At 38.3% G+C, this 26,988-nt stretch overlaps 1 protein-coding gene across 15 annotated transcripts in view; it reads right to left on the reverse strand.

The window, feature by feature from the left end:
* The window catches only part of DNM3 (dynamin 3), a 653,888-nt gene that overhangs the window by 1,968 nt on the left and 624,932 nt on the right, over nt 1-26,988 (reverse strand). For 3 of the 15 annotated variants that reach the window (XM_081489453.1, XM_081489456.1, XM_081489451.1), the window contains one exon: nt 7,561-8,197. The exons of 5 other annotated variants lie outside the window; for them this stretch is intronic. In XM_081489453.1, the coding sequence (XP_081345579.1) occupies nt 8,128-8,197 (70 nt within the window). In that variant the 3' untranslated portion in view covers nt 7,561-8,127. Of the gene's footprint in view, nt 1-3,023; nt 3,182-7,560; nt 8,198-9,924; nt 10,174-18,528; nt 22,401-26,789; nt 26,961-26,988 lie in introns of those variants that run through there. 7 more of the 15 variants (XM_081489450.1, XM_081489449.1, XM_081489463.1 and 4 more) reach the window with 4 other exon arrangements.

A 26,988-nucleotide genomic window follows, 5' to 3' on the forward strand; every position in this document is an offset into this window, starting at 1 on the left:
CTTGTATCTAACTTTCCACTCATTGCCAAAAAGGCATCCTTGGTGATGACACCATACATTGGCTCAGAGCTACTTCTATTACAGATCTTGGCAATTTTTTTTTACTATTTCTTTTCCAGAATCTTCTATATCAGCGGTCCCCAACCTCTGGGGATATAATGACTGATGATCTGAGATTGAGCTGATGTAATAATAATTAGAAATAAAGTGCACAATAAATGTAATGCATTTGAATCATCCTGAAATCATCCCCACTCCCTGAACCTCTGGCCTGGTCAGTGGAAAAATTGTCTTCCATGAAACGGATCCCTGGAGCCAAAAAGGCTGGGGACTGCTGCTCTGTGTTACTTAACACAATGCTGAAATGCTTGATGGCATTTGCTGAAAATATTGGGGCTTTTTATATGAAGGGCAACAGAGGAACTTTCTATTGTTGCCACTTCTAACAATTGAAACTTTATTGAGTTTGGACTACTGAGTGGGGATACTGAGTTGCTAACACATTTGAAGCTCATCATGCCAGCATTCACTGTACAAGCAAATTCTCCCTAGTCAAGATGATCATTTCAGGTTGCACCTCCTTAAGTTTTCTGAAAAATAACTTCAGAGAATTGTTTGGCCAAAACAGGAAGTAAAGGAGCAGGAAAAACTGTGTGTGGAACACGGGCATAATTCATATATACATAAAAGACGCCATTATTCGTAAGAATGATGAATTACCACATTCTACCTCAATGCTGCAATCTGTTCTTATGGTGACATTCCTCTGGCAAGAGCCCTTCCTTATAATTTTGTTCTCTTCTGTTACAGTCTCACAAAACATGCTCTGCTTGTTTGCTTTGCCCATCACTTAGATAACTTCACATCCCAGAGAAGTGGGTGAGCCTGACGGCTTGGGAAAGTGAGACAAGGAAGGCAGTAAGAACAGGTGCTCTTCTCAAAGTTTCTCTGATGATCTCCACTTTTAAGTCAACTTAGATCTCTCCCTTCACAAGAATACATTAGGGGTAATATAATTCATTCAAAAGAGTGGAAAAATTGTCTTCCACGAAACCAATCCCTGAAACCAAAAAGGCTGGGGACTGCTGCTCCGTGTTACTTAACCCAATGCTGAAGTGCTTGAAGGCATTTGCCGAAAATACTTGGACTCACTCAGTATACTTCTCTCAGGTAATTACATGACCCCCAATGTATTCTTGTGAAGGGAGAGATCTAAGTTGACTTAAAAGTGGAGATCATCAGAGAAGCATTGAGAAAAACGCCTGCTCTTATTGCCTTTCTTATCTCACTTTCCCAAGCCTTCAGTATTTTCTTTCACTTTGGAGTGAGAGAGTCAAAGTCATATTGAAAATGATCTGAGTTCTCCACAAGGCTCCCTAGGACTCACGGCATGTCTGTCGCTATCTGCTTTCAGGCCTCCTGCTCCTACGTGACCTACCTGGTTGGGTCTCAGACCCCACTGTGACAAAGCACCAGAATACCTGAAGGATGGTCCTAAATTGGGAGCTCTGATTACGATGACATTGTAGTTTATCACCCAACTTTGTGTTAGTGATGGTCTGTACTGGGATAATCTCACTCAATGCATTTGCCTCTTGGCCTAAAGCCACTAAAGCAGTGTTTCCTAAGGCATGTACCTCAGAACTCTTGTCCTGTGAGATGCTCTATGAACAAAGCATTGATGTTAAAATAAATCCGAGAAACATGGAGACACTAGCCCTGTAATCTGATATGAAAGCTTCTGTAGAGTCTTCTAGTAAAGAAACCTTTAATTTTTAGTCATCTTTTCCCAAGTATATTTAATCGAGAGGGCCTTGGTGTATGTATGCGTAAAACATTAAAATCTCATGGAGTGGGCTTTGGGAAACGCCAAATTAAAGTTGTAGTTTTGGCCAACATCTCTTGCATGCACTCTAAGTATCAGGCTGCCTCAGTGTGAAAGAACTCCAAGAAATGGTCTTAAAAGGGGCGATGTCAGGTGTGTGATGAAATGAGTACTTCTCAGTATGAGATTTAAAGATTCCAGCAGAAAAATAAGAATCTTGAAAACTAATTGGGCAGATATTTACATTGATGTCAGAACTATTTTTAAAATACAAATGGAAATCTGCCAAACAGTTACAATAAGGTCCTTTGGTTTTGGTATTTCTATCAGGAACAATTCTGAATAAAGAATCATGCAGTAAGACACAAATAACACAAGGGCACAGCAGGATTCGCATCCTGACTCTTCTTCCATTAAGAGGCTTCCTCTGAAGACACTGATGGATTCTCTCACAGGGCATATATAGACATGAGAAAGAGATTACAACAGCAAAGTGTGAATTAACCCAACAGTCTTTCCAATTCATCTTTCCACAAGGAGTCTATCCTGAACACAAAGGGAAAGTAAATCAAAACTTCCCCCCTCCCATTCCCTTCTTGTCTTCTGCTTTTAGATGGTAAGGGATGTGTCATCAAAACTCTAGTAACAAAGAGTCTTTCTCTATTCTCTGGAAATTCAGGTAGGATAAGGACATGTGTAACTACTGAACACTCTTCCATTCTCTTAATACTGGGGAAATAAAAAGGGGTAACTTCTCCCATCAACTCCCCATGAGTAAACAATGGAGGTCAACTGTTGAGTCAGAAGCTCAATTACTTTCTTTAAGAAATGCCTTCTGTAGACCTAGATTTTCAGAATCACTTCCTTTTCAACAGCTAAGCGTCATGGTGCTTCTTGGCAAGTGTCACTTTGCACACTCCAGCAGCCTAAGGTTTGTGTCCTTCTTTAACTTAGTAAAACAATGACTTCAAGTCAGTAGTAAAATGTTTCCCACTCTCCTGCCTTTGATTTGTCCAATTTGCTCCCTTTAAAAATCTCATTCTTCCCCAAACTAATGACAGTAATGTCAAATGCTATCATTCTCCATATTGGTAATTCTGGGACAATTGGATTAAAAAGAATTCTAAGTATTTACAAGTCAGATCTTACTGATAAGCATTGACATGACTCAAATATATACAAGAATGAGGAAGGGAGAGTCCTTCAAATGTTATCATTTATTTCAGGTTCAGTAGTACAGCTTCACATTTTCACAATGGGTACACATGACCTTCTAGAATGATACAGGATTTAAAGGAAGTTGCTTCAAAATGTCCATTCACAGAGTCCATCCATACGTGTCAGCATTAAGAAATCCTGAAAGTGCCAAGAAGACAGTGGAAAGTATTCTGGCTCAAATTAATTGAAGAATTGACACAAAAGGCAAGATTTTGCTTCTGTACACTCCTTCTTAATATAAAAAAGCAAAAAAAGGAGTTTGATTTTGAAAAGGGAGAGAAAAGAAACATAGGCAAGCAAAACAAAACAAAGGCTATACATATGAAATTAAACAGAAATCAAGTAATGGTGGAATTTCTGATTGGGAGGGATCATTTTTATCAAATTGACAACAGACAATGCAGTAGATTAGACAGAATAATTTTATAGTAACTTAAAAAACATTACATTAAGAAATCAGAGAGTAAAAATAAAAAAGAAATGAAGCCTTGAGCTGAGCCATGTGTAAAACCTCAGACCAGAGAGGTGAGTGTGTGTGTGTGTGTGTGTGTGTGTATGTGTGTGAAAGTCGCTCAGTCGTGTCCAACTCTTTGCAATCCCATGGACTGAAGCCTGCCAGATTTCTCTGTCCATGGAATTCTCCAGGCAAGAATACTGGAGTGGGTTGCCATTCCCTTCTCCAGGGGATCTTCCCAACCTAGGTCTCCCATATTGCAGTCAATTCTTTACCGTCTGAGCCACCGGGGAAGCCCAGACAGGTGAGAAAGTCTCACCAATATACCAGTATGAACAGGTCTTAAGACAAACAGGAGATTCTTCCTTGAGTTCCCTCTTGTTTGTTCTCATATATACCGACATTCTTACACATATATACAGATAGCAATGCATATACAACATATGCTTCAATATCTTAAAATTTCACAATACAGAACACCACGTAATGTTAAACATACCAACTAGACAGGATGACTGAAGATTATCTAAAAGACACACTTGAGCTTTTGAGAAAGGAATCAGCGATCTAGTGAACCAATAACTGTTTCTTGGAAACTATGAACAGCCTCATTCACATTAAACTCTGAGTTCATAGTGTTCAGTCCTCTTGGTGAAGTGATATAAAACTCATGGCTTGAGTCTCAAATATTATCTTCTTTCATCGAATTCCATAGTTCAAAGACCTACTGTTTAAGCTTTATTCTCAATGTTAAGGAGATTCCTGTCAATTTCAAATAATTATACTGTCTGACAAATGAAAAATGTCTACCTGAAAAAGTGAATAGATGACTTGCCATTGAGGTATTATATAACTTCTTCCCTGCATTTTAAGCAATTTACTCAGAAAAATCCACTACTTGTATTATACTGCTAGATCCCTCTAAAATTTTGATATTTACCATTTACCATAGAGAAAAAAACGACTATATAGACCAACTTGGCTTTAAAAAATTCAGCTCAGCAATCTAAGAATAATTTTTATAATTCTAATCAGAGATCTTAAAGGTAGGTTTACAGATCTGACACTTACTATGAGCTAGCTATATCGGCAAAGATAATTTCTTCTTTAAGAGCAATGTTGTGAATTTAGATGTAAATGTCTGTAGATTATTTTTTTTGCCTGCAGATGTTATTCTACCATGTTGTCATGGAAATTCTGAGCCTTGTGCCTCTCAGAATGAATACAATACAAAAAAATTTTGTACACCTCATGTATATTTGGCAAATGAACCACTGTTATCACGTATTATGGCAGATACTCTAAAAGGCTAACTCTTGTATTAGCATAGTTTAAAAAATAATTCATACTCACACATACAAGGCACATGTATACATATTTACACCCATACATATACATATATACACGATACACATACAATCACATTCATGCTCGTGGCATTTTAACAAGTAATTTTAAACCTACTTGCCCAAAAGGGCACAAAATACATGTACTTACACAAATTTACTATGTATATACTATACACATAGTCTGTATAGAGACACATGCATAGAAAGTGTGTGTGTACACAGAAAACATCAACATTTGTCACATACTGGTATTAGGTCCCATTTCATACTTGAGAATTATGGCTACAGTCTATACTAAAAAGTCATAAAATGAATATATATGACTACTCTTTAATTCTAAGGTCAGAAGGCTTATAGTTATATCACAGGAACTTGGTTTTATTATCATGTTTTGGAATAGTGTTCGTATCTGAACAAGCAGGCAATTTGCTAATTAAACAGACCCTTGCTCTTCTATGTTGCAGACTACAGCTAGAAGCAATATTCAGAGGAGTCATTTTGGTAGATGACTTTTGAAAATGTAATTTATCTGTTCTAAATCAATACTATTTCAATCATCTGTCCACAACTGAGTTGATGGCAGGTCCAAGTAGTCAATAAGCATGCAAGATTTAGCATGTGACAATAAAATAGACTTACCCATCAAATAAACATACAGTTTATTTTTCAAAATCCTAAGATCACTCTATGTTTTATTATACTAGACATGATGGAGCTATATCTGTTGTGCAGGCAACATTGGAGGAATCAGGGGCAAGTTACACGAAAGATCTGAAGTGTATGGGAAACACTTAGAAAGCTCACTAAGTGACATTCCTATCTAAAGGCCTGATATGAACGCTGTCCTCCAAACTCTGCACATCCTAGAGCTTGTGACTTCACTTACATTGACATCTCCTTTTAACAGGATGCAAACCCTTTGGCAAATGGGATTAATACTGATCACATGACATAGTACTGCAGTAAAGTGAAAATATTTTCCAACATGATGCTGAAATTCCAGGAGAGAGGCTGGGTTCTATTAGAAATAGCTTAGAAATAAAATAAAACAAAAATGTACACACAAGATGAGACAACTGAGACAGGGAAACTGTGGGGTTATAAACCTAGGGCAAAAGCCAAAGGTGACAAATGCCATTGTTTATGACTGCATAAAACCAGTGCAAAGAAACTTGGAAAACAAATCTCCAATTTTCTTTGACATGGTTTGTGCTGATCTAAGAACACACCAGTGGTTATCCACAATATTTTCCTTTAACCAAAGGAAATTTTTGAAATATAGCAAAACGCAAAACCACATATAGCACAAAGCCAAACCCTGAAGTATATAATCTATTAGATGCCTATTTTAGAGAATTTAAAGGAAGAAGCAAAGGGAATCCTAAAAAGAGGACATTTTCTGAAAAGATCTCACTGTAGACTATTGCTTTTACTTAACATATTTCCACTCAGCTGCAATGCTGTTTTAAAAATACGGTATGTATCTTGCACCTCTGTTCCATTCACAAAGAGTTAACTTTTTTCCAGGAGAAAACATAAGATATGAGAAGATTTAGGGTGGCGATTTAGGGTGGAGTTCTTTATACAATCACTTGTAATTTAAAAGTTGAAGGGCTCTTTTTGTAAATATTGTATTCTCTGGTTTTTGCCTGAGAGGCCTAGTTTTAACCCTTTAGAATAAGTTCAAAACAACGCCATTCAACTTGGCAAGTTCTCTTTTTAATAACAGTTAAAAGTTTTTACTTCATACTTTACGGGTGTCTGCTTTGGGTATAAACTACACAGGAAATTAAAGTTAAGGTAACGTACAAATCATGTTTGCTGCTTTCAAAGGGACACATTTCAGTTGGCTAACCTGATTTACTTCTGCAGAACATGAAATGGTGTCATGGGACACAAATATGCAGTGAATATTTGGTTTGCTGTCTGGGGACAGTTAGCAGACAAAATTCCAGTTGGCTTCTGGCCGTTTCCTACATGCTAATCATCTACTCCTAGGTAGTCCAAAAGTCAGCCCTGAGACTGAACTATTAACCCCCAGGCTAAGCTGCACTTGTAAATTTTAGAAATGTTAGAATTTGCCAATTTGCTTTAAATCTCGATGTCTTAACTATTTTCTGGAAGGACCTGGAAAGAGACCCTGAAGTTGTTTGACTGCACGAGCATGAGCTCTGCTCTTAAACCGGGGCATCTTTTTTTTCCATGCCAGGTCCCATTTTTTAAATATGGCTATCCTATAATAAGGCCCAGGATTTTTTAAGGAAGCCTAGAATGGATAAAAAGTTACATTAAACTGTTTCAAAGGTAAGCTAAATTTTTACATTAGGGAATTACATATTAACATGGAAAAAGATATATTTTTGCTCTAACTAAATAAACCGAATGGAATTAGTGTCAAAGTGTAGTCAGTCATGCCTAAAATCAGATCAATATAAAAAATTAAATATTTTCTATGTTAGCCTTCACTGTAACCTGTGAGGAGGTAAGTACACAGATGAATAAAGAAATTACATTTGTCCAGATACTTCTTGAGATGTGATATTTTACTTCCTCCTTAAACTCTGAAACTAACTAGCCAAATTTACTGACTGACTACCAAAAAGCAAGCTTTGATTCACTGCTGAATATGCTTCTAGCACGAAGCAAAAACACACTGGCATGAGAAGCCCTCTAGAGCAAGCAACACATTAACTTTTCCTTTGCAAACAACTTCGTGCTTCTGGAAAAGTTTTATTTTTAAGGAATCTTAATTTTAAAAATTACTCCCTAGCAGTTTTATGAAATAAAGAGGAAGGAGAGAAGCTCTAAACATGTAATCCTGGAGTAGGCAGAAACATTTATAATAGACAATATAATTTCCATCAGTCAAAACAGAATGCAGGAAAATAAGTATATAGCATTTAGGTCAAAGCCCACCATCTTTTATCTCTTAAGAATTACATTGAATGGGCTCTCTGGTAGGCAATGTGGGAAACCTGTCAAAGCAATTTCAAATATATGCCAGGGTAGGCCAATGGTCCACAAAGTAGAGGGATGCTATACAATCTACTTTGGTTGATACAACATACAAAGCCTTAAAGTGTCAGCAGTTTTCAAGAGTCAAACCCCAAAAGTTTGACATACCATGGGCAATGAAGGTGAGTGGGGAATGCATTAGTCAAACTGGTTACTTGCCTACTGATGTCCATACATGCGGCTACTCATGATTTACTGCAACAGTTATCAAATATTTTGCTTTCGTAAAATTCATTAGTAATTAACTGCCATGCCAGACACTTCGTTTAGTCTAACAGGGAGGATTCTAGTGGACGGATTATAGTGGGACGAGTTGGTGATGGGGGTGGTCTCCGGCTAGAAAGAGAGAAAGAGAAAGGTAAAGAAACAAGTAGAGTAACTACTAGAAGGTTAATCCAAAGACGCTGAGAAAGAGCCATCACGCACATGCTCATGCACAAACAGGCTAGCAGGAATGGTTGCCATCTGTAATAACTTAATACTGTCACTTTTCATTCACCCAGCATTTTTTAATGAAAATGAGATATTTTTCATATGCAAATCTTTCTAAAAACTGAAGTCCTCCCTCCCAATACTAATAAAAATATTAAATCATTTAAAAGCCATCAGAAAAAAAATAAAAGCCATCAGAAATACACTGCATATTTCTCAGCCAGTAGAGTATGCCCACTCCAGAAACTAGTAAGATATTTAGGCCTCAGAGACTAAAGGGGTTTGAATTTTTTTTCCCTTTATGTAATGTTCTTCCTCTTTTTTTTTTCCCTGTCAGGATGTTAATTATCACTTCTCATTCCCCTTAGCAGTAGCTTTCTCCAATATATTCTATATTTTACTTCTAATTTACTGGGTACTAGAAAATCAGAAAATCAAGGTTTCTAGAGTTCTCTACAATAAGCATAAACAGGCTCAGGGTGAGTCCCTGAGTAAATTGCATGAGCTCTGGCTCCTATTTTGGGTCCTAAAAGTTTTATTTTTAGTAACAGTATTGCTCACTTTCTGATTGGTAATGGTGTTTCTAACAGCTGAGGTTTCTAAATAAACAAACTCCATATAATGAAATATTACTGTATCTGAGAATCTTCAGCTTTATACCAACTAACACTCTTTATTCCTTGAACCCATACATTTATTTCCTAAATGCATTAATAAGCTTTTTATGTGTGTACTTGACTTTATACGTCATATCTCAGAGAGTAATGTTTATAGCCAATAAGATTCAACAAATTCTGCAAACTGAAACTTTTCTTCTTGATAAAACTCTCCCATTGATATTTTTCAGAAAGAGCCCTCCTGCCCCCTTTCTGGGATTACTGTCATGTCATGAAATTTTCTTCTTTATTGGACACACAAAATTGATCCAATCAAATACTCTTTCTCAGGATGAAGGAGTGAAGTTGGAAAAGCTACAGAAAATGGTTATGCAATGTTAAAAATTACAGAGCTTTAAGATAAAATTAGATGGTCAAGGAAAAATCAAAACGAAAGAGGTATCATTGGTTAATGGTAAAAGTACCGACCGCTTAAGCACAAACTCATAGATCTTAGTGGAGTTTCTTTTGCCTCCGGTGCTTGAAAAATATCTAAGGAACTGTGGAGGCAATGTTTTTTCTTGGGAAGGTGCATGCCATTTTAACCTCTTACACTAAGTCTTATCACTTAAGCAGCACTCAGTTTTTCAAAGTGTAACTACAGATACTTTATACACACAGTACAAAACTAAACCAATCCCTACTAGCTCTTTACTTTGGGTAAACAAGTAAGTTCTTTTCCGCAGAAAGGCTACCAGCTAGTGTGACCACCAGAAATGTTTTGGCAATTTCCTGCCGGGAAAAATCCTCCCATTATTTCCTTTTCGCTTACGACAATGCAAAAACACCTGCCCTTTCACTAGCATACTGCTCATTTTCATTTGAAATGGTTATATGTTTAACTTATGTCCTGGCTTTGAACCCAGCCACTTTCTCCTTTGATGTGAACTTTCCAGAGGTCAGAGGTCACATCCAGTTGAGTTGTTTCTTACAGTGTTTAGCATGGTGCTGCTGTCAATGATGTCCTCAATGTTCTTTTATTTTTCTGCTGGAACTGTATTCCTCCCTCAATACCCACCTTGGTGAAGTCTTCTCTGACCTACCTTTTCCTATCTTGATGCTTCTCTAGCATCCCAACATATTTCTAGAATTAGGTTTATATGTTTATTGCCACTGATCAGAAATGGACTGTGTCTTAGTTATCTTCAGTTTCTTCTGGTGTCTAGCTCAGAGATTGTCATTCGGCCATTGAATATTTGAGAAATGAATAAGTGAAAGTTACTCCTAGAAGTAAGAAACAACTTATGAATACTTATGATAGCCACAGATCTTTACATTATATTAAGGTAGTTGTAAAAAATTAATCACTGTTCTAGCAAAAAAAAACCCAAAAAACAAAAACCCAGCTACAATGGCATGTAGGATTTAGATTCTTAGAAACTCTACCTACAGGATATTTGACCGCTTAACTGTTCAGTAGATGTTTGGAATAAATACTAAATTATAGGCCATTTCTCGGGGAGTTTGATAGTCACATAACCTATAGAAATATATTCTTAGTATTTTAGCAGTTATAGGAGGAGCGAGAGAGTTGGCCAGAATTTGAACTTGAAAAAGCAAAACTCTACCAGAAGGCTCAATAATGGGATGGACTTAATTAGGGGATTAAGTAGCATGGTGGGCTAGAAACCATTCCATGCATATGTGATAGCTTTGACTAAGTATTGTCGCCAAGAGAAAAAGGAATGCAACTGAGTTCTCTTCTGATTCTTTGATTCTTGGCTTAAATGTCATACCCCAGCACTTCCTGACCATCTGATAATTTCCAACCACCACTCCTCACCACTTCATGGTTTTAGGCATTTCATAGCACTTAACTATTTGCTGTTATGTATTTACTAGCTTATGGCCTGTGTCCTCCAGTAGACTGCAAATTTCTTGAGTGCAGAGACCACATATTCTGTATTTATTACATATATTCAGTATTCAGTATAATGTGATTAGAATACAGTGAATAAATATTTATTAAATAGCAGACAAACAAGTGAATGACTGAAAAGTACCTACACAAAGATATTCAGACAGGCTAGAGTATAGACTAGCTCAAGGAGAGTGGGTCCAATGAGGCCAGAAATGCAACTTTTTTTGAAGCATTTGTCAGAGGTTTATATTTGAGACAGCAAGTTTACACAGAAGTTGAAAGATGTGGATTTTAGCTCCAACTGCCAATTTGTATAATCATTAGTCACTAAACTTCTCTAAGCCTCAGTGTTCTCATCTGTGACACAGGAGACTCAGACTAGATGATCTGTAACATGCTTTCCAGTTATGCATTGCATGTATAATTTATTGAGCATGTACTATGTGGTCTGTATTATGCTCCATAATTTTTAAAAACTCAAATCTATTCATAGTGGAATACAAATGGGCTAAGACAAGCATGAAAGTGGTTTTACTATAGCACCCCATTTTAAGTGGAAAAAATGAGGCAAAATTTTGTAACTCAGGCTCAGAGCTTGAAAATACAATAATGTGGTTAAAGCAGGGGCAAATATGATTTTAATTGTGGCGTATAAAATTTGAAAGTCACAGGAGAATGTAGGTCTATAACGGGGTTAAAGAAACTAGAAATTAATTGGGCAGGTAGAAGGGATGGACTCAATGATAGGGACAGAGAATAGAAAGATCAAAATACTCTGATGGCACAGTAACTTCTCCTTAATCTCCCCTGCAATCTTTGGACCATGTTGATGCGACGAGACAAAGTCAGCGATAATGGGCAATTGCAGAAAGAAGGCAAGGAAGGAAACCAAAAAAGTACAACTTTCTGTTACGTGCCAGGTCTTTTGTTTGTCTTGTTCACCACTATGTCCCAGAACTCAGCTTTGTCTTTGGCTCATGATATTTTTTTTTCAAATAAATAAATCAGGAGAACCTATCCATTATGAGCACTTTAAGGGAGTCCCTAGGGCACTGAATAGGCACTGCACCCTGTGTGGTGAATTACTGATTGAAAAAGAAGAAAGATCAAATTTCCATCATGGTCTCTTAAAATAATTATGACATCTTTAAAATATGCCTAGTTTCAAGTTAAAGTAACTCATACATGTACGTAGTAATTAAAAATCCTAAAGAGCTGGTCAACCCTTCTGGAAGAAATAAACACCATTTTATTTCTAAACAATAACTCCTTGATAATCTGTAAAGGAAACAATCCAAGAGGAGCATCAAGTTGTTCAGTGTGAGTTTTCTTAATAAGTAATGCTAAGATGTTTGCCAATTTCAACACCAGAAAAACATTTAAGGTTTACTGTTAAGGTTCATTTCATTGGTCCAGTTCCTAACCATTCAAAGAGTTTCCAAAGACGCTCACCTCATAAGACAGTTTGTTTTGGGCCAAGCAGAGTTATTTGTTTTGTACCATATTTTCCTCCATTACTTTACAGAGATGGGCTTCATTAAATTACCCATTATATTGAAATGGAGCATCTTGCATCACTTAGTGTTTATTGAAACACTGTGTGGTGTGTGGGCGGTTTATGGTTACGATAGAAGAGCCATGTTTCTGCTTCCAAATCAAAGGGAAAGATGTAATACTTAAAGTTGCATTTGTAGCTGCAGGGATGGGCTGGGTGCAGTATTTTGGACAATGACAAATTTTGTAAGAGTCGAATGTTCATACAGGGTGGGTGACATGGTGGGGGAGAAACTGGCTACACTGATAAGAGAGAAGAATGAATCAGTTCTCTTATTGTCTCATTTGATTCTAAGAATGGGAGGACTAAATCTTCATTTGCTCTTCTCTGGGTTAGCTGGTTCTGAGTATTCACAATGGGTGACCAATCTTAACAGGGCTGCATCGTAACAACAATTACTGACATGGCTTGGTCTTTCTGCCCCTGCTCGTATTTCTCTTCAGGATGGAAAGTGAAATTTATCTATCTGATAAGTTTGTGAGGCAGACTAGGCCTATGTAGCTCTGGCTCCATCCTTTCCTTACTTAAACCAAAAAGTATCAGGACTCCCAGGCCAGGATTCTTTCTATAGGGCAGTCACATGGGCATGTTCTAAGGGTATGTCTCTCAAACTAGACTGTACATCAGAACTCCCTGGAGGATTTGCTAAAACAGAGGTTTCTAGGTCCCACACAGACTTTCTATAGGGGTGAGACATTTCTAGTAAGTTCCCAGATTATGCTAATGCTGCTGGTCCCATGCTTTGAAAACTGTCTGAAGACATAATAAATGATTTTGTCCTTGCTTTCTTAGCAATTCATCTCACTTGTCAGATAAAGTCAGAGCAAAAAAGAGAAAGTGCTGGGAAAAAATATCTTAAGAAAGATGAAGAAATGGTTGTAGAAATTCTTTGATACTTTTGGAAATCAGATTCAAGCATGGGTCAGATTGGTTTTAGGTTTATTTTGTAAAGACTGAGATATTATACTACAGTAGTTTTTCTTGTTAGTCATCACCAGAAGAATAACTACTTGTTTAGAGAAGCTTGCTCACGAACATGGCAATAGGTGCAGACACTAAGCACATCTAACCATGCATTCCAAATTCTCATCTTTGAGAAGGGTACGACTGAAGCCCAGCCTAATTAGTTAGGTGGACCCAAGTTTAAAAATATAAACCCTCAAAAAATCAAAGACTGATACTTTTAGGGGAATTATATTTGCCTACGAGGACAGTTATTTGTATAAAAAGGATATGCAATTTATACCATAAGTTCTACTTATTAGATATAGGTAAAGCTTTAAAATATAACTGTTTCAAAATTTAAGTTACATGTAATTGCATTTAGGGTCATTTGATCTTATTGATGAAAAGATAAAAAAGAAGGGTTTTGTCTACCTAAGCACAAGAAGTAAAGTATATCTCCTTTTTGAGGGTTACAAAGGATGAATTTCTTAGAGAACAAAAGCAAAAACCGCTTCTGAATTTTCTAACATCGTGATGCGTGCCTCCCACAATGGACTCTGCTGGGCTTGGTTCCCAAGCGGCTTCAGGCAAAAATGGCTCTGGTGGCAACCGCATCAGCTAAATGGGGGATGCCCATAGTATCTCCTTCCCAGGAACTGAAATGCCTTACTTCTCCATGACCTTCTTGAATAACTTAATCCTTGCATAATTTTTCAAAGTTTAAGGCATGTATCCATAGTTTATCATCTGAACAACATTATAAACTTCCCATGACCTGAGATTACTCCTTATCCTGCCTGCAGCCTTTCACAGCACCTGTAGGGGGCAGTGTCTCAAGCAGGAATTCAAGGACAGGAATAAGTGAACATGCCCAGGAATAAATCAGACAGGAGCACACCTCCAGGTGAAATGGAAAGGCAGCTAACTATGACCCAGGACTTCCTCTTGCTAATGTCTGCTCTAAGAGAACAGATTGCGGAACACAGTATTTTTAAATTTCAGCACAACATTGTGCTTTGCTTCTTAATTTGAGCATTTATTAAAAAAACAGGTTTTGCATATCTAAAAAGTCCAAGGCGAAGTTCAGAAAAGTGCTATGAACAGTCATGATTTTGTCCACATGGAAGATAATATTTTGTAATTGTCAAAAACACTATAGGATGCTATCCAGCATATTTTTGGCCCTTTTTGCTTTGGTACCGAGTGAGCCAGTACTGTCCAAGAATAGTTTACAGTAGATGTTGGAAACAACAGAGAAGTTGGAGCACATTTAAAGGATTCAAGAGAAATTCTCTAATATGACTCTTGCTACATTTTAGAGCCAGCATTTCCCCTGTGAAAATAAACCCATGATTTTTAAATGTATGTCACTGGGAAAGTATGAATCAACTGATGAACTTTGAAATAAGAACATAAGGGGAAAAACAGTCTGTAATTTTTATTTGAAGATGCAAACATATAATATACTGTATAAATTAGTCTCTGAGATAACTGGTCATATAATCCACCTTGGCACACTTCTTTCACTTTATTTTAAACGTCTGACTCAGGTTCCACCAATAAGGATGGTACAGATAAACCCACTTCTGTGGTTGCAGCAGAAAGGCAGCTTAAGGGATGATATGCCTACATGAACTCCGCTCAGTTTATGATTTGTAAAAACAATTAGCCAGGCAAGGTTTTAGCACAGAAGGAATAGCACAAGAACAAGAAAAAAAAGTATTTCTTAAAATACACTAAATATTGGGCTAATTCTAAAAATAAACTTTGATTAAACATTGTATATCAACTCATTTTGTTTTCTTTCATTCACTCAATAAGCCTTGTTTATGTGCTAGATACTGTATAAAGCGTTAGGGGTACAGAAATACAAACAGTCACTGCCCAGGAATTTCTAGTTGAGCTGGGAAGAGAGACAAGTAAACAGTGTCCACAGCTGGGTAAGTGCAATGACAGGATTATGCCTCAAGCATTTCTGGGACACCTGGAATCTTAGACTGGAGATGGAAAGAGGTTGGGGCATTAAAAGGGCTTAAAGAAAACAGAAAAAGTTGAGGGTACCGGCATTCCAGGGATAGGAGATAGTATGTATGAAGGGGGTAAAAAAGCTAGGAAAAGTACTGTTAGCTTGAGAAATCAAATGTCTCATTTTTTATCACAAGTGGCAAAACTACTTGTTTTAATTCAAGTCCTAATTCACAAAGCAAAGATTTTGAGGGTTTTTTGTTTTAAAATATGATTCCTAAGAAGCATTACTTCTGAAATTTTTATATTTTAGTTTCTGTACTATATCACTGACAACAGAGAAGCTGGGTAGAGAAAAAGACTAAAGGGCATGCAAAGAAACAGAAGGTCAGAGGAATAGAGTGATGAGAAAACTACACAGAGAGAAAGGAGGTGGTTTTTAAAGAGATTCACACGCAGATGGTTATTGAATGAAGTTAGGCAGTGTCCCCTCTGAGGATTGTTTTCTCTCTTTGTCTCTTTCTCCTCCTCTTTCCCTTCCTTCTGTCTCCCTCTCTTCCTCTGTCTCTTTTTCAAGAAATCCCCAAAGAGATCTAAGAACTTACATGCATGTATGCAGAAACCTAGTCCCACTGATGGTAGCTGGGGCAAAGCTATTTCTAACCCTCTTCATGGTCTTCTGTCCTCTTCTCCCTGCCCTTCCCCTCACTCCCACACCAGGCACCAGGGGAGGGGGTTGGCCAGTTCAGACATTTGGGGGAAGGAGGAGAGGTTGGGAAGGAGGTGCTAAGGACCAGCTACTGGGAGAGGCGAACTTTCACTTCTGAGATGTACATTGCTTTGTCATCTCAAGTCAGGGAGAAGAAATGAAAAGAAGCAAGGGTGGGGAGGAAAGAGGCAACACTGGATGTCTCTATGAAACTGTAAAATTCACTTCTGCATTGGAAAGGTGGGGAAGACCTTTTCTCCTTTCTGACAGACAGCAAGAACCTTCTGGGCATGAGTATCCGACTTGCGGCCTGACCTCAAAGGGCGTGAGTGTGTACTTAGAAATATAGATGCAAAAATTAACTTTCCAATTCCTCTGATTTTTGTAACAACAACAAAAACTGAGCTTGAGGAATCTGAAGATTTAAAGAAGATTTATGTTATACCAAGGTTTCATTTCTGCCTGACCTGTGACACTAGTGAATTAAAAAGCCAGTTTTAAATGCACCACATGGTATTTTTCTGGTCATGTATCAGTCCGAGAAGAAAAAATGGAGACGAGGTACCGTTTACTAATTAGAATCCTAGAGATTAAAAAAAATTCCAGCAGGAGGAGCTCTAACATGCCTTAGAGTTCAAACTTGAAAAACAAAAACACTGAAAGCAAACAGAAAAACAGAGAGGTGGTGTGCTTTGCAAGCTGCCATGTCAGTGAACAAATATGTGACCGAGTCCAGTTAAATGCTCAGTGCGAAGACAGAACGGCCCACATTTTCTCCCTTCCACAAGTCTCCGTGTTCTGATGCAGTTAAACTGGGCACGGGTCTGTGGTGTCAGAGAGCAAAAGGTTGATTTCTGGGCAAATCTAGAAATTATTCTTTTCCTCTTGAGGTATCATATTGTTTCTAAATGAGTCTTCTGACGCTGGCTCAAACACTGCCATTTTAAAATGAAATCTTCATCGGTGTTTGAAGGCTCTACAAAAACTCCTGAATGTTCTTCTCCTTTACTCAGCGGCTTGCTGGATGCTTTTTTTAAAATGAGAGAAATGCTGTGTTTGTAAAAACTGGTGCTAAAAGGGCAAGGAATCATAAGTCCCCTGGGCCATGTAAAGAGTCTGCAGAAAGAATTACAGCTTTCTAACACACTCACACACATCAACTGGAATACAAAGAATTTACTCAGGAAAACAGTGAGAAGTATATGAATTTAACAGTTACCGGATTTTGGGGGTAAGCCTTTCCATTCTGGACAGTGTTGTGGGAGAGGGATGGAAGAGTGGGTGCACAGTATGATCACAATTACTTAACCTGAAGGAAATTTTTCAACCAATCCCTTCTAATCGTTCGCCAATAAGAAGTCAAACTTTTTGTTTTACACCTTAATGGTATGCCCACATTTAAAAATTTTATACAAGCTCCTACAGAAACCTTAACTAGACCAATTCAGGCCAAAAGTCACTAAATAAAGCTAAGTCTAGACGGAAAAATCTATGAAAACCATATGTCTTATAGGCATCTGTCTTACAAAAATCTGCCATCATTTTGGAGAAATAGTTCACAAAATATGCTTTTAGGAAAACACTGCTGTAATGACCATGGGAGCTGTGCTCAAGAAGATGGCTGGAGAGAGTCAAGCTAGAATGTTTACAAATGAGAGGCTCTCATTTCTACATATATCTGTCTGTAACCATCACTGAGAGGATGGGCAAAGGCAGATGTAATTTATATTTCCACTATTCTAGAAGGGATCAAAAAAGTTTACAGTTTTGTTCCTCCAAACCCTCACAGAATGTTAGACCAAGGGATCTCAAAGCATCTCTGTTCTCACTCACAGAAAACTGTTTTGAATAATCTTGTACGTGGATGGGGCCAAAAAACCAGAACATTTTCTTCTGATTATTACCTCATCCGGCAGGCCTGCCAAACACAGCTAGAAGGCAGGTGTCCGAGAGAAGTATCCAACGGAAGACCGTCCTATATAATTGGGTGTAGGGTCTAACTTAGAGACAAAGGGATTAGAGGGACGGGGGTAGCAAAGCAGGAATGCAATGAGAATGCAGTAAAGACAAATGTCCTAAAACCTTGCCTTTCTGCTTTAACACTGCTTTCTGGACTGGAGACAGTGGTCAGCACTACCTTCGTTATTCTAGCTCCATATTTTTGTACCTCAGAATGCACTTTAATAAGTGGTATGAAATCCACAGACAAAAATGTAAAAGTTAACTTTAATGATAAAAATAACAACATATTGACAGAAACCTGAACAGTCTACAGAGACTGGGAAAGTATTTGTAAGTTGCAAAGATTCCCTGTGACCCTCAAGAATATTTTGCTGAGACTTCTTGCTCTACAGGGAAGGGAACAACACAGTAACAGTGGTTATTGGTATGAATGCCCCATGTGCTGTTCAGTCACAAGACTGAATAAACACTATATATCAAATGGAAAGGGTTCTGGGTTGAAGGAGGCGAGTATAGTAAAAAAGAGGGAAATCTACAAGATGTCATCAATCACACACCGAAGTTTTAAGCAAAAGCGAGAAACACGATTTCAACATGTTTATTCAAAGATACGGTGCTTCAAAATGAATTTCCAAATACTTATTAGTTTTCGAGTATTAAGATGGTAATGGGGTAGTTTAGAGTGTTTGAAATATTAAAACAAATCAAGCAATCATATCAACAACCCTCATTACAGATCCCTAAACTGAACTGGAGAGCATTTAAGTAGGTTAATCAAAGTCCACTGATGAATTGCAGGGATTTTTATGGTCCATTAATTTCAGTCCTGAGAGTTCTGATACTACTATTACAGCTAAAACTATAACTTTTCTTTCTTTCAAAGAATATGTACAGCTTGGATTTATTGTGACTTTAGACCCAGTTACGTGGAGGGAAATTACTGCAGTGGTTTCTCTAGTTAACACATTTACTAATGTTTCCTTAATTTTCCACCCCAAGAGGCAATAATTAAGGTAGCACTGGCCTCACATGAAGTTTTATTATTTTAGTTATTAAAATATTTTCCAATACTGCTAAGAAGTAAAAAGAAATTCTAGTTGTTTTAAAAATAAGTAGACGTTTTCCTCATTTTTATAGCTTTACTCCATGAATGGTGGTCTAAAAGGCAAAGCAGAGTGCAGACTTTCTGGCGAAAATACTTGAGCACGAGACTAGGAGGAGATTTATTTGAGGGAAAAACTGCATTCACTCTTAAAATTGGCTTCGAAAGCAATCCTAATATAAAGTTTAAAAATGCACATGGTATAGAATATACCTTACATAATTATCCATTTCTAAGTGGAATAATTCCATTTTAGATTCTCTGGGCTGCAAAATATCTTTAAAAAAGGCTTTCCCATCTCCTTGTATCATAAAAAGTCTCATGCTAGATGAATGTAAAATATACTGAAATGTAGACAAAGCTGCTCATGAAAATCTGAAACCTAATACAAGTATCTATTTACATGGTGGAGGCAACTGGTATATTTGATTGTAAAATAAGATTATTTTCCAAATCATATTCAGAGTCACCTGAGGTCTCCTTTCTCTTGGGTTTAAAAATTGCCATTGACTCTTGGGGATTCACTTGTGGTAGTATATCTAGCTGATGGTTATCTAGTCTTTACCTTATTCTCTCTTTCTCAAAAACAAACAAACAAAAAAACAGAAAAAGGATAAAGTTTACCTCTAAATTTTATATTAACTTACACATTTAGTGGGTTCCCATAATAGCAGCAAGAACAGTATTATCCCGTTTTTCAGTGTTTAATCCCAATGGGGGAAAATGCTGACTTTATGAAGATTTGGAATTCTCCATGTGTCTGAGCAATTAAAATCAAGAAGGCCTGGCCTTGTCATTGACCATGAACAATTGAGAATTTTGCCATTTACCATTTTGATTAAGTATTTTTCCCCCTGGTCCGTGGATGGAATGTGTTCTTTCTACAATTCATGTGAGCTGATAATTTTGGCTGGAAAACAGGAGTGGACAGTTCCTGGTGTTTATGGTAATGGTTAAAAAATAATTGCAGAAATTAGAGCACTTGTTGTTTGTGGATTTGCCTACCCTGTGGCTCTGATGCCTGAAAAGTAGCCAGAAAGAAAAGAAAGTATTGTGCCATGGAGAGCCTGCCTCAGTTCTTTGTGGCTTTCGACACTGCCCTCTGTAGGAATTCTATTTCTGGTCAGAGTTGCCACAGGAGCTTAAACTTCATCTAAACACTGGTAATGTGGCATCAGTACACAGGCAGATTCTTACAAACCAGTGCCTTTCCAACACGCCCCCCACCCCCCACCCCCTCTCCTACATTTAAAAATACTGGCCAGACTAAAAGTGTAATATTCTTTTGGAAACAGCATTGGGTAAGCCAGATGGATTTCATTTGGCAACGAAAGGGTGTAAATATGTGTTTAGATTCAGAGGTTCCCCTAGACAATCGTTACAAGATGTTGGCTACAGTAAGCTGAGGGTTTCAACGTCGGGCATTTAAAAATTCTATATTTAAGCAGCAATAAAATTATGACAAGTAGACAACAGCCATCAAACCCTCAGTTAAATCCTCAGTTCCTCTCTCATACAACTGGAGGGAGGCATATAATGCATATTCTGAGTGAAAAATGCAGCATTTACATTTTCATGTTTAATTTCCTGGCTATTTATTGGCTGAAGTGGCTCTAGTAAGCTAAATTTCACTTCTGATTTTTCCCTCGTAACTGATAAATCAGAGGGAAGAAGAAGCGTCCAGCAGCTCATTCTTGGAGCTGGCTGCTTACAGAAAATTTAGAGGTGAAAAAGCCATGGATCATGCTGTGCCATGAATCTCTGAAGTCACTGAAAAACATGCCATCTGACCATAACTGCCTGAAAATGAAAAATCGTTCCCCGTAAAACCATTCTTTTCTTACAGCGAGGGAGACAAAAGAGGGCAGTGATGAAACAGAGGTACTAGCTTGTGTGCGTCTACAAGACTGTGGGTCTGCTTACACTGGGTAGAATTGTTTTCTTTTCTTTCAGCTGACATCAACTTGTATGTAGGAACATTCAGCAGATTCCAGCTGGTGACAGTTGGCTGCTGACTGGCTACAGGACAAATAATAACTATTGACTGTGCGTTTTTCACTGGACAGTGGCTCTTGTGCCAGACTCCAGTCTTGGCTGTTTTCCTCGATCAGGTGAAATCAGGGGTGGATGGGCTACCCTGAAACTCAGAAAGGCTTTCCCTTCATTGTTGAAGCTTAGCAATGTAGAGCCCCAAACAAGAACAGTGACAGAGCTATTTGTTATTATTTGTTGTGGGACGTGGAAGAAGTTGTTTTGTTAACTCGGTGCCAGTTACCATGGGGCTGAGATGGTATATGGTCTATTGTTATATTTATTGCCCTGCTTTCTGTCTGCATTTCTGTTGTTTGCACTGTCTCATGTAGATCCTTTCTTATTTTCCTTTTTCTTGTACCCTCCTGCAATATCAGATGTTTGGAAAAGTAAGATAAGGGGCACATTGAAAACTTAAAGGCAATCTGAAATCTACCTTGACACAGCTGTAAAGCTCCCACATTCCTGAGCCTGGCCTAAACAGACTGCCTGTCAGTCTGGACTGTGGTGGGATGGAGATGTTTGTGTAAAGTAACTCAAGTTTGCTAGACCCAAGAAGGAAACCACCAGACTAACTTACTTCCACTCGAACTAGAATGAAACCAAGACCCTGAAGAAAGCAAACCTTTGACATTAACCATTGATCCACTTTAGTGAATGATTATGTTACAACCAGAATCACTGTGGTATTTGAATGATTTTGATGAAATATTTAATAGGGAGGCTCAAATTAAATTGGACATTTTCTTTAGTGAACATCTTGTGGCCAAATTCCTATGTTCATGAAAATATATTAAGCGTCATGACAACTCATGGTAAACCTACAACAAATTATTAATTACATTTGGGGTTTCAGTAAGAAATTCTGTGACATGGTAGCCTCATGATATGCCTCAAATATTAAGAATCAGAAAGAATGCTTTGAAGTTGTTTCTAGTCTCAGCAATTATACTTTGCAAGAATCCTTGCTTGACTTTTAAATCCAGTTTCTAAATGTAAAAACTGTTTCCTGAAAAATCAGAATACCTAATCATAAATTTATCTGTTTGTTCTTTAAAGGAGAAAGATGGTGAGGAAAATAGAAAGCTCATGGCTGAAATCAGAAATCACAAGATGAATTCATCATTCGTCCAAAGACACTCAGCTGCTAAAAGAAGGCATGCTTTTAGAGGGCTGTTGAGGAGGGAGTAAATCAGGATGTTTCCAGAACATGACTGCTGAGGAGTCAGACACAGGCTAGTCCGACAAGTCGCTTAACTGTCCGTGAACCCTGAGCCCACGACTTCAAGGCTCGGCAGCTTCGTCCTTCATGGCACCAAACCTTGATATTAGGAATGCAAAGACACACTCATAAGAATCACAGGTTTTCTCTTATTCAAAATTTAGGAGACTGGCTAAAAACAAAACGAAACAGGGGAGCCTTATCCCTAGTTGAAAGGGATTCTGTGTTACCTGTCAGTTAAAGCAATGCATAAAATATGTATGCATAAAAGAGACACGGTACAGAAAACATAAAGGTCAACCATTTAAAACAAGATTAAAGAGAATCAAAGGGCTTTTACCTCTGTAAAGAAAAGAACATGCGTGCATGGACTGTCTCTTCACATAAAGAACTGATGTATCTTTTGCTATGTTAGTTGAACCGTGAATTACTGAGAATGTGGGGCCATGAGGAGACTCTCAAGGTGCTCCACGTAAAGTCAGGGAAACCAAGTCATGAAAGGAGGGCAAGTGGGAGGCCCTGGGGTAATCTTAATGCTATTCCAGGGCTGTCCCTGCAAGGCAGGGACCCCAGTGTCACCATGGGGCTCCCCAGAGACTCTTTCTGTGCAGCACTCTTGATATCCGTGCTGTGTTTCTGTCATGTGAATGAGCTGGAGTAAAAGCTAACCCTTTCCTCTGATTCGTGTCGTTTTTAAAAGACACCATCAGACTTGGTGACAGGGGGTGGTTAAAAGAAAGGACTTCTATTTTTAAAAAAAGTTTTTTAAAAAAAAATAGAAGACAGGGTGATGAGGTAAGTGAAGTCTGCTTTTCCTTGGATAGAGACCCTTCCTCCCACTCTTATCCCCTTTTGACCGTTGCAAAATAGCTTAGTGCAAGGAAAGGGGAGAAGACAAATGAATAAAATAATGCCAGAGTCACCGTTGCCAGGAAAAACACACTCTGATTCAGTTAATTTGTTCTGTTAATGTCAAAGGCTGTGATTCCCAATTAGCTAATTTTAAGAAGCTCTAACTGAAAATAGCTACATCAGCCCTAAAGTTAGTGTTTGGTCAAACATTAGGATCTTCAAGTAAGAGAACAGGGCCCCTAAAGAGGTACTGAGGTCTGTTTAAGAATATCTTGCTAAACAAGGACATGACTAAATGGGGTTTTCCAACTGAGTTTCAGTGCCTCCAGAGAAGCTGATGGAGGTGAGAGAGGAGGGGGACACACCAAACATTCTAGTAACAGAAAATGTTCCCCAAGTCAGATTTGTGTACAGTCAACTTTCTAATGGCAGAATCATTCCTGTTGGTAAGCCTCTTTGGGACAGAAATGCTTCCCTAGTTCAGGAGGAATTAATTAAAGCAGGCATGTAGTTTGTAATATTTCTAGCTCCCTCACTGAAATGCTCCATGCACATAAACCAGAACAGCTTGAGCAGCTGAGAAAACCTGGGCCAAAAATGACTCCATCAGCCTCTCTCCTTCCTCTTCCTTTACATTGGAATGGAAAGATACAATAATAATCACTTAAAAAAAAACACACCCAGAATACTCATGGTTTCTGTACAACTGTAAGCACTTTCATTATGTCTGAATAGGGTCATAATAAATAAATGCTCTTAAAAGTGAAGATCACAACCTGCTAATGAAATTGTGAATTATCCAGAAGAAAACTATGCACGGGCACACAGTGAATGGCAGAATTTTTTGCTGCTAAAAGTTCAGTTTTTGTACTATTGTACAGCCTTTGTAATATTAAAGCCCAACAGGGAGCTGGTGGGATACCCCTTGTGCTGTCTTGTCATATTATGAGTTTCTGCTTTCAGATAAAAGGGGCGAAAGGGCTCTTAAGAAAGCAAAGGACTGGGGAAAAAAATTAAATTTCCTTCTCGGAAAGCTAAGGGTTGGTTTTCTGAAGATGATGGATAATGGCATTTCAAATTTTTTACATTTTAATAGCAAAAATGGAGGCAAGTCATGGAGGGAAAAGAGAATACATAAATAAATAGAACAAGGTGAAGTCTCCACAAGAATTCCCTCAACTTTTTCTTTCTTTCTTTCTATCTCTGTCTCTCTTTCCTTTCCTCTCTCTTTCTTTTTTTGAAATCTTAAACCTCATTTCTGGCTTGCATTTGGTAGGATTCCTGCTCTGGCTTTTATTAAAAACAGACTTTATGTGGTCAGAATTCTCCATCTAAAGCTAAACTTTAATAGGCATAAGGATCCTGACAGAGTCTTTCTTGCTCTCTCTCAGGTGACCACCCCCCTGCCCCTCCAGGGATTTCCCTCCCAATGCGCAGAACTGGCGCTGAAACTCGAAGGCTCAGCAGAAAACAACCAACTTTCCTCTTTTACTCAGAACTCTCATTTCTGTTTTACATTTGAGACTCTTTGCAAGGCCAGATCAAATTAAGTCTGACTCTAGCTTTAGAATACTCTAAAAATTTTGAGTAACACAACTGTTGTCCTATAAATTCCCAAGTGCAGACGACTGAAACCTGGAGGTTTCCCTCTCCAGCTCAGGCTCCGGAGGCCGATTCCTGCCGGCTACCCTCTGTGAGCGAGCTCAGAAATATCAAGGGCAACTCCACCTGGCTTAACAAATCAATTTAGCATTCAGCAGTATCTCTGAAGGGTATTGGCAAGCCAGCTTATCTGAAACCAAGAGGCGAAGCAGCCAAGCGAGCAGGCAAAGACATGCACTTTCATTCCTGAAGACAGGCATCCCCAGGTTGCTCTGGTTCCTTCTTGTAGCTAAACAGACAAAATAGCTGACTTCAAGGCTCCTGTGTGGGACTCTAACAGCCCTCCCCCAATGGCCTCCATCCATTCTTGGCACAATGGCAGACCTTTTCCCAGTCAATTTTAAGTTTCCTAAAACAACAATTTAATTTTGCTTATAAGTGAGGCTCAGCGCTGACCTTTATGCTTGATTACATGGAAGGGACAGTCTTTTGAATGCTGCAGTGCAGAAGTTCTCAAGGGGAGGGAGATTAACTCCCCCAAACCAGTGACAATGTCTGGAAACATTTTCAGTAGTCACAACTCGGTGAGTGCAACTGACATCCAGTGGGTAGAGGCCAGGATGCTGCTAAACATCCTAAAATGCACAGCATGGCCTGCACAACAAAAACGTCAGTAGCGCTGAGGTGGAGAAATCCTGACATATGGTTAGAAGACTCGGCTCTGGAGTCAGACTGCTTGGTGTTGAAGCCCAGCTCTGTTAGGGCCTGGTTGAGTACCTTGGGCAAACAGCTTAACCTCTGCATCTAGTCTGTAAAATGGACAATCACCTAACTCGTGGGGTTGTTGTGAGCATTAAACAAAAATGTACCTGCAAAGCTCTCAGGACAGTGCCTAGCATACATTGTGGTGGTGGTGGTTTAGTCACTAAGTTGTGTCTGACTCTTTTGTGACCTTATGGATGGTAACCCACTGGGCCCCTCCATCCATGGGATTTCCCAGGCAAGAATACTGGAATGGGTTGCCATTTCCTTCTCCAGTGGGTCTTCTCAACCCAGGGATCGAACCTGGGTCTCCTGCATTGCAGGCATATTCTTTACTGACTGAGCCACCAAAGTCAGACATGACTAAAGCGACTGAGCACGCACGCACGCAAAGCAAACATTGAGAGCTCAATAAATATTATCATTTTTATTATTATTACTAGAATTTAGCTCAGTTCCAAGTAAATTATAAATCAAATTTACTGAGGTTAGAGGAAAAAAAAAACTGGTTTGAGAGTACATATATCCACTCTGATGGGGACCAAAATGGTGATGGCAATAACAACCACCATGATTTACAGTTGATCAGACTCTTTCAAATACCCCATCTCATATGATTTGGGCAACAACCTTGGAGTCTTTATTTCATAGACGAGGAACTTGTGACTCAGTCTGAGTTGCCCAAGACCTGTGGCAAATCAAATCTTCTGATTTCACATTCCCTTCTATTCCTCTACACTTCCCTTTGTTTAGTGGTTTAAGATGCCCCTTTTTCTCTTCATTACACCCAACAGCCCTGAAGACTGAAATAAACGTAAGCACTGTAATCAGAGGGTGAGGTGACTCAGACTTCATGGGTGGACAGAAATCACTTCTCTTTTGACAGTACATGCATAGTAAGGTTTTCCTTCATGGAGTATACAAATATTTTAATCTTCTGAATTGAACTTCTAAAAAATTAGCTTTCTCTATAGGCTATTTTCTTTCCTTTTCAAATTTCTGATGTTGAAAAAAAAACACCTAATTCCCTCTATTTTCAAAATCTCTAATTAATATATTGACTGTAAATGTATGAAGGTGAGACTATAGTTTCAACTATATGTGGTATATGTTTCAAGTTTCTGTTATTTATTAGCTATTTTGTTTCACAATTAAGCCTGAAAATCTGCTTATAAATGCCAAGATGTATTATTCAAATGTACAATGTTCTGTCTTATTTATTGTCAGTGCCTGCACACAGCAGTCATATGTCTATGTTAAAATAAAAAACAATTGTAGGTGAATCAGCCAGATTTTTATTCAGCCTACATTAAAGTTAGTAACATTGGGTTTAAGGGTCAAAGTTCAGAGGGCAGCTGGATAATATTCCTTGAAGTCAGTGGTTTTATAGAATTCCTCTGGTAATAGAAGAGGCTAGGCCTTAGCTTGTGATGCTCTGGTGACCTAGGGAGCACACAGCTTACAGCAAACC

Source organism: Giraffa tippelskirchi, chromosome 5 (genome assembly GCF_054371585.1).
Source record: "Giraffa tippelskirchi isolate mGirTip1 chromosome 5, T2T-mGirTip1v1.2.pri, whole genome shotgun sequence".
NCBI lineage: Eukaryota > Metazoa > Chordata > Mammalia > Artiodactyla > Giraffidae > Giraffa > Giraffa tippelskirchi.